Raw genomic sequence first — 9,094 nt, 5'->3', positions numbered from 1 at the left:
ATAGTTATGCTCGTGAGGTTCTTAGGAGTTCAACCATACCCATTTCAGGTAAGGGAACCCTTGTTTTCACGTCGAACCTGAGAGGTGTAAATCAGGGTACTGTTCATGCACAGGTTAATTCTTGTGTTTTTGGGAATTTCAAGTTTGTAGGAAGCTTGGTGAGGTCCTTAGGAGGCTCGGGGTGGTTCGTTTGAAGGTTTTGGACTTCGGGATCGTGAGTTACACGTTTGGCCGGAGTTGGTGGTGTTTTCCTGGCGAGATTCCGTTGGTTTTAGTGCTTGAAAGTGGTAAGGATTTGTTCCTCTTGTTGTAAGCTTCATTTTGGTACCAATTTTGTGAAATTTGGATGAAAAACGAGTGAGATACGAAGTTTGGAAATTTTCCCGGTTTTCCGGCGATGGCGCTGGAGTTTGGCCGGAGAATATGACGGAATATTCCTAATGGCGTTAACGGAATCTGTTAGACTTAACGAAATATTCCTGACGGCGTTAACTGACGCCATCAGTGTGCCAGGCACGTGCCTGCGCGTGGGCGGCGCGTGTGGCTGTGCCTTGGCCGGCGCGTGCGGTGTCGGAAAATTATTTTAAAAATATGGGGATGTTCGTGAGGTTGAGTAGATCACGTTGGTGTATTCATACACCCCATTTGAGCATTGTATGAGAAGTTATTTCGTAATGTTGGTTATGTGCTTTAAAATTAATGTTTTTATAGTTGTTTCGCATATAGGTGAGACCTATCTCGAGGACGAGCGCAGTCACTCGAGGCAAGGGGGTTACGACCCTTCTACATACCAGTGAGTGGGCTTTTGGTTTTCTGTATATACCTATATACTTATGATTTTCCCAGAAAATGAAATGAAACGCTTATATGTTTTAAATGCCATGAATTACAATTGCATATTTAGTTATGCATTAGTAGTTGTGTATATATATATATATATATATATATATGTGTGTTTGGTGCTGCGGACGCACATGTAAGTGTCAGGTAAGTTATGGTTCATGTTTGTGTCTAGTAGTGATATGAGATGTATAGAGAGCACATAACCTGCACCCCCGGTGTTAGTGTTCCCGCCCAGAGTAGGGCACAGTCCTTCACGTGATGTTCACCTCCCGCACCATACGCTCATCTTGGATCCAAGTTAGGTGCACAGTTCTGTGATACAAACCACTTTAGGTGGTTCCGACTTGTAGGTGACCCGCGATTATTCGCCCAGTCTTCACGTGATCGTAGCACCTGAGTGTATCTATTTGCACCCAGTCCTGTCGTACAGACCACTTTAGGTGGTTTCGACTCGTGTGCAGATGTAGTTAGTAAGTTGGAGATTTGAGCTCTAGATTCAGCCGCATAGGTCACGTTAGGTGACTCCGGCTGACAGATTATATGACATTGTTTTAACATTACCTGAGTACTTGCATTCTATTTAGAGGCATACAACATGGCATATTTTTCTGAGCATGTTTTCTATATTATGTGTATAGTCTATTTTTCTAGGAAGTATACAGGTTTTACGGCGAAGAGTTAGAACTTTGTTATTGAAATGATTTTAAAAAGCTTTGTTTTTGCCCACTCACACTTATTGTTTTGCGCCCATCCAGGTTCTAGTTTGGATAGCGCTTTTGGTGGCTCCCCATAGGATTTCTCGGCATATCTGACAGATTATCACCAGTGTAGGACCACCTTTAGGTGTGTTTATTTAGTGTTGTTTCTCTCGGACTGCACTAGCTCTTCTGTGCTCTGAACATTGTTTTTCACACTTACGCTTGCACATGTTTGTTATTTACTTTGTGTATAGCTAGGTTTGTATTTATTTGTACTTTTATTATTATTTCTTAGCTTCCGCACTGTGCACATGGTTACGTCACTTCCAGGTGACGGGCAGCATGCCCTGATCTCAGTCAGGGTGTGTCAAATGTACCCTTTTTTTATATATATAATTTATTCAGTTTTTTTCTAATCCATTTTTAAACTTATATGGGTACATTCTCTTTTTATTTATTTATTTATTTTTTTTTAATTTAAAATGTATCCGTATCAAGTTTAATCAAAGAAATTTACTAATATTATTAAGCCTAGTATCTTCCTTTTTTTTTTTTTTTTTGTGATTTTGAAGAATGTACCCATGTTTTGATTAAGTTTTTTGTTAATTTTGATGAATGTACCCATGTTTATATACACACACAATAGTATATTTATATTTTAATATTTTTAATCCTACAAATTATGATTTTTTATTTAAAATCTCATTTATATAAAAAAAACTAAAATTTCTAATTTTTAATTTAAAAAATATAGTACGTTCATAAAAATAAATTATCACATTAATTTCAGGGACCTCGATCAAAAATTAAAAACCAACAAGGTTTCAATCAAAGAATATTCATAGCTAAGGACCGCATCCAAAGTCTCCCATTATATAATGTACCAATTATGTACCAAGTTATTGGTACGTTATATTTAATACATATGTGCATTCATTTATCATGTCCATAATTGGTACGTTATGTTTAATGGGATGTTAGTTGTATTTTTAGACTTTTAATGATATTTTTTATTTGAGTAATGGAAAGTGTCTTTTGAAATGAATTATGGGATAATATATCTCCTAGATTTTAGGATTTAGGTGATATTAATTTGTCATTTGATTGGTAAACCAAATATATGTAATTTATTAAAAAATAGATAAGAATGTTTGATCAAAACTCTAAAAGCTATGGATGTTAAATCTAAGAATTTCAAAACTGAGGCGCCTATAACAAAATACCCCATTAAATTAATAAGGCTCTTTTAAAGGGTGAAAGTAGGGTGGGTTCAAAAAACTAAAAACCGAAAAAAATCGAAAACCGCATCGAACCGAAAAAAACCGAACCAAAACTGCCAAAACCAAACCAAACTGAATCTTGCCAGTTCGGTTTCAGTTTTTAAGGTCCGGAAACCGAATCCAAAAAAAGATCATATATAAATAATCAAAAACATGTTGGCGTCAAGGTTTGAACCCCTGACCTCTAGGTTGGGTAGTTGCTTCAAGCCAACTTGACCATAAGGTTTCTAATATTTAACACTTTATAAAATTTCTTAAGTTACAAACCCTAGCCGTCACTCACACTCCCATTTCAGCTTTTCACCTTTTCTCAAACTCCTTCTCTTCGAGTCTCTGCCTTTGCTTCCTCAATTTGTGAAATCCTGTTCCCGGATTTCACTGTTATAATCTACGCATTGTTATTATTAAAATTTTATGTTATTTTCAGGAATTTATATTAATTTATTTGAATTTAGATTTTAATTAAACCAGTTGCGAAGTTTGAAGTTTGGAAATTAATTATTTAAAATCCGTAGATCTTTCGAGGTCACAATTTATATTTCTGAATAGAGCTCGATCCCACGAACGCATAGGCGAAAACCGTTTGCAAGTCCAGATTATAGCGGTATAGTTACAGACGTCTGAAGTTGTGATACTATAGATTTTAGAAATTAATTATCTCCCACTTTGTGGGTAAGCGGCCCAGATCGATATGGGGTTGAGGGGAACATCAGAATTGAAAAGAAAAAAAAAAAAAAAAAAAAAAAAAGGAAGAAGAGACCTCCCCTCTCGTCAGTACACCCGCGCCCCTACCTGAGCAAATTTCGGTCGAACCACCACCATATAACACCTGCAACTTCTTCTACAACATTCCTTCTACCATTTTCACCCAAGATTGTGGGTTTTTAGGTCAAAAATTGTGAAGAACAGTGCGAGGAACCCGAAGGTGTTCGATAGCGATTCGGTCGTTCTGGCGAGTTTCACCACCCATCACTACCCTCAATCAACTCCCCTTAGACCCAGGAACAAGATCCAACCAGTGGTAGGGGCGTTGGAACACCTAGGAAAGATAATCGAATAACACTCACCTTAAGGTTTTTGGCGGGTTCGAGCTAAATTAGGGCTTTTCCCGGCCAAATTGGGCTTGGCCACATGTATAAAGTTTACTCTACTCACTGAGATCTACTTACCTGTAAAATTTAGTAATTTTTAAAAATAGTTGAATGTTCCGGCAAGTCGAGGTGGCCGATCGACACCTGCAGCTGCGCATGGCCAGTGGGCTGCCGATGCTATTTTATGCTAAATTGATATCTTGATCTCAGATTTGATATCTATATGATGTGTTTTGATTATTGTGAACCTAGTTTAATTAAGGTACATTACTTGATTATTATATGAATCGATGCTCCAACCGATGGATCGCGATGAGAATTTAGTATGTGGTTATAATAACATAATGTGGACTTTGGGGAGTTATGGATCAGAAATCCGATGTACGGATCTTCCGGATTGAATTACGTAGGGTTGTGGACCCTACCATTGACCGAGAGTTGACTTTTGGTCAACATGTCTCGACATGTTTAAATACTAAATCTAGTATCACGGGATATTAGGTGAAGTCTAGTGGGGCCACATTGGTTAGAGAGTGACTAGAATATATGTGATATAATTATTACCTTAATTTCTTATATTGATATTATTTGTGAATATGATTTGGGTTATAAATGAAATTTATATTGAAATGTGAATTATGTGTATATATATATATGCCACATACCTATGTTTATTAAATGTGAATTCTATTAAAGTGTTATTTTTATTTCTGATTATTTATCTATTTTCATTAAGTATGATTTGACTTGTGCATTGGAAATATGGTTTATATTGTATGATTGGATTGATGTGATGAAATGTGAGGGCTAGTAGTGGACCGTTAACCCATTGTCATGGGGTTTGTTGCTTCGAAACATGTGTCACCCTTCGTGTCATTCTTTCATTCTCGTTTAGTTGAGTCTTTGTAACTTGAGTAACTTGATCCATGTCTTGTTTCACTGATTGGTGTTATGCATTCTAATCTGCAATTCCGTTGAGTGATGGTCCGTAATCGTATCTTGGTTGGATTCCGTTGAGTGATGGTCCAGAATCCCTTCTACTCCACGATTCCATTGAGTGATGGTCCGGAATCGTATCCTGGTTTGGATTCTGTCGAGTGATGGTCCGGAATCCCCTTTGTTGTCTTGGCTACATTGAGTAGTTCGAAATCTCATTCTTTCGAGATATAGGCTTTGGCCAAACTGTGTCACTCTAGCCCTGCATTCGATGAATGGTATGTGTTATTGATGATGTGATGCTTGGCATTATTGTTTGATGTGATTATGGAAGGATGTGGGTTATGGTTATTGTAATTATGATTAGACTTGTTGACCATTGTGACTAGTGAATATGATTATGCTCCGTCGTTTGTTTTTTGTAATATTGTATGATATGCATTGTGATATATTGTTGAGGCATAGTGATTTATGTGATGAATATTCGAGTATAGTGAATTGGTGAACTACGAAGGGCTTGATCCCTGTTGAGGGTACGTAGGCAGTCTAATGAGGAGGTTAGATGCAGCCATAAAATATTCAGAAATTACTACGCAATTTGGACCTTGAGTGGTGCTTTATTCATATCCCGGAGGCGGGGTATGTTAGATATACGAGTATTTGGTGATGTCACGTGTTGATCCTGGACATATGTCAAGATCGGGGCATGACACAATCTCTCTCTCTCTCTCTCTCCCCTTCCTCTCTTCCTCCAAATCATTCTCTCCAGTCTTCTCATGTCCTCCTCACGGATTCCTTCTTCCAAACCATGATTTTCCCTCCCCCCCCCCCTTTGGAATCGGAACCCCTCCGAATTGGGAGATTCTAATCCGGGTTTTCCGATCTCTCACAGGTAATTTTCGAATCAAAACGAATATGATTTATATTGTGATTTTCTGAATTAAAATGGGTTTTTCTTTTAATTATTTTGTTGGGGTTTTGCATATTATAATCTTCCAATTTGGCAGCAAATGCATAAGTGTTGCCATTGCTGACGAGAGGTTTGGGACTAAAAATAAACCACCAAGGTAAAAATCTCTCTTGGCTGCTATTTAGTTCTATTGGGTTTATTTTCATGGAAAAATCAAAGATTTAACACATGCATGCGTTTTCTCTACGAGAGCTCTCGGATCTGCAACAAGAAAGACGCACCGACACCTAATAATGTCAGATCCATGGCTAATCGTCCCAATTCGTATTCATTTGATGCAGAAGTTTCTGCATCTTCACTGCTCAATCGTTGCAGATTTCTTCCAGATTGAAAAAAAAATTCATGGAAAAAACTGAAAAATAAATCGAAACAGAACCGAAAAAAAATTGAACCGAACCAAACTAAACCGAAATTTCTATTCGGTTTCAATTTTGGCAAAAAATGTAACCGTTTCGAACCAAACCCAGCCCTAGGTGAAAGAGCTAGCTAGGTGTCACTGTATGGAAGGATGACCAGGACTGTGTAACCAAGTTGGACTTATACCCTTGGTCACATTGAGGGATTTTAGAGTGCATTTTTGCTCACCACCATTTAATGTGGTGTATATTCACCATCTTATTTATCACCGTTAGATGAATTTGAATTTTGAGATTTGTACCTATTTACTACACGAATCTTGAAATTCAAACTCATCTAATAGTGATAAATAAGATGATGAACATAAGAGCAAAAATGCTCCCGGGATTTTAAATACACAATGAGTCATTAAATAGTTAATTAATTAAGGTTATATTTCTTATGATGAAAGGCAATTACGTTGAAAAGACAGGAATCATTATCTATCTAATTTTCTTGATTAAAATACAAAGGATACGTGTGACGTATAAGTCACCACCTCAAGAAGCAGCCAAAACAGCAAAGAGAATTGAGTTGGGAACTATTTGTTGAATTACGTGTACAGTGTGTAGAAAGTTGGTGAAAGCAATTGGCTTTTGTTTATGAAGATAACATTGTGATTAATAATTCTCCATTTCAATAATCATCTGTTTTTTGTTAACTATTTTATGCTTAATTAATTTGTCATTACGTTGTCACCAACCGATATATAATGATGGATTAAAATTCATCAGCAAATCAAACCCAAAGAGAAAAAGTCTTCAAACCCTCTAAAAATATTCACCAATAAAGAAAAAGATGATGCAATCAGAGATGAAGTTTCAGACCTTCTGGCCATGCCTGAATGAAACAAATTCAACTTTGGATACAAATGAATACACTGAGCAGATGGGGAGCTCTGAATTTTCTTCGATTTTCATGCCATCGGACGAATTTTCAGAAACTTCTAGTTCTTTTCCATTTTCAACCATGTTTTCTGGTGAAGTTGAACAACTTGCAGATTGTGATCATCTCCTGCAAGCCACATGGATGGCGGAAGAGGAATTTCCCATGGAGTTGGGAGGATTCGAGACGAATTATTTGATGGGTGAGATTGAAAATATGTATGCCTCAGTTTGTGATCAGCTTCCTTCACCGCAATTTTTTGTTGAAGGAAATCGTGTGTGGAGTCCAAACTCTTTTGTGACATCTGAGGCATCCTCCATGGATGTGACATCCGTCCAACAATCAATAACCCTGCCGAGAGACGAGATGGAAATCAACAACGAAGTGAGAATTCGCCATATGCTCAAGGCGTTCGGCGAGGCCATGGAGATGGGGCAGAGGAAGCTGGAGGACGTAATCATGAGATGCCTTTTGGAGAAAGTAAACCCCCTTGGTCAACCTCTTGAACCTCTTGAGCGCCTTGCCTTCAACTTATGTCAAGGAGTTGTTGATAATCAGCAGGGAGACTATTTGAAACAAGAATCTTGCAAGAATTACGAGGCTGCATTCAACTTGTTCTACCAAATCTTCCCTTTTGGGAGATTTGCTCACTACGCAGCAAACACCGCGATCCTCGAGGCTGTCCCAGAGGATGTAGAGACTGTTCATGTAGTGGAATTTGATATCGGTGAAGGGGTTCAACTGTCCCAGATGATTGAGGCTGTGGCAAAGAGAAACAAGACACTTAAAGTGACAGCAATTAAATGGGATGTGGAAGAGAGTGATGAGGTTGCTCCTCCACATTGGAGATTTGAGGAGACGAAAAGGCAACTCCAGCATCACGCGAGGTCTTTCGGGCTAAACTTGAAGGTGGAAGAGATTGCGATCGAGGATTTGGTGAGTCTAATCAAGAAGGCCAACAAGAGAGGTGGAAGGAGAGAATTTCTAGCCTTCAACTCTATGGTAGGGCTTCCTCACATGAGGAGGAGAAGAAGCAGAGGACTTCTCATGGAATTCCTAAGGTTAGCTAAGGATTTGTTAGCCAATTCGGCAAGAGGTATCATAACCTTTGGTGACGGAGATGCTTGCGCGAAAAGGGAAAATGACTCGGGTTTCAGCTCCTTCTTTGACGCGAATGTTGTGCATTACGAAGCCTTGTTAGGGTCTTTGGAATCGAGCTTCCCAAGCCATCTAGGAGAGGCAAGGATGGTGATGGAGTTGATGTTTGTGGCGCCGTATGTGTCTTCTCAGGCTTGGTTCGAGAAGTGGAACGAAGCAAGAGGTGGAAATCTTCATCCCTGGTTCGGGCTGGAGGGTAGGAGAGTGAGCAGGAAAATGTTAATGGAGGCCAAAGAAATTGTGGGAGCAGATAGCTTGTTTGGAGTGAGAGTTGGAGGAGAGAATGGGAATGAGATGACTTTGGAATGGAATTCAATTCCTTTGATCAGAGTTGAAACCTGGACAAACCGAAGCTAGCAAGAAATGGATTTTTTTTTTAATTTTTTTTTTTTACTCTCTTTTCAAATTATTGCAGCAAATGTGTAGACTGCTAGAGATTTACCATAAGAAGTTTTTTGTACAGATTCTTTAAATTTCATGTTGTAAAAAGAAGATCAACTAAGTTGGTGGATTATTAGGTATATAAATTTCACTCTATGACCCTGGCAAAGCTCACTTTATGAACAAAGTATCAATTATTATAAAATACAACTAATGAAAATGGTTTGAAAACTTTGAGTTTTAACAAAATAAAGAGTAAAGTGAATAGTACTATGATTGACTTTTTAGTGTAAAAATGTGGTTTTTCATTAAAGTGAACAGTACCGAGAGCTTTTCGTTAAACTTCCCGAGAGCTTTTCGTTAAAGTTCTCTTATTATAAAGTAAATTACATTTTATAATCTCAACTTTGAGTTAAATAACAAATTCATACCTCATTTTTGAACATTGCAATGTCA

General features: G+C 37.9%; 1 protein-coding gene across 1 annotated transcript; it reads left to right on the top strand.

Annotated features, from left to right (window-relative positions):
• Positions 1 to 6,976: 6,976 nt before the first annotated feature.
• Positions 6,977 to 8,794, top strand: LOC137744248 (protein NODULATION SIGNALING PATHWAY 2-like). The gene has a single exon (XM_068484110.2). It carries the CDS (start codon positions 7,013 to 7,015, stop codon positions 8,612 to 8,614), a length of 1,602 nt encoding a protein of 533 aa, XP_068340211.2. The 5' UTR covers positions 6,977 to 7,012; the 3' UTR covers positions 8,615 to 8,794.
• The last annotated feature ends 300 nt before the right edge of the window (positions 8,795 to 9,094 follow it).

Source organism: Pyrus communis, chromosome 12, assembly GCF_041283825.1.
Source record: "Pyrus communis isolate YQ-2024b chromosome 12, ASM4128382v1, whole genome shotgun sequence".
NCBI lineage: Eukaryota > Viridiplantae > Streptophyta > Magnoliopsida > Rosales > Rosaceae > Pyrus > Pyrus communis.
This window is presented reverse-complemented; position numbering and strand designations above follow the sequence as displayed.

Bases quoted from the DNA above. Each gene is read 5' to 3' on its own strand.
- LOC137744248 (XM_068484110.2), top strand. From the start codon at position 7,013: ATGATGCAATCAGAGATGAAGTTTCAGACCTTCTGGCCATGCCTGAAT.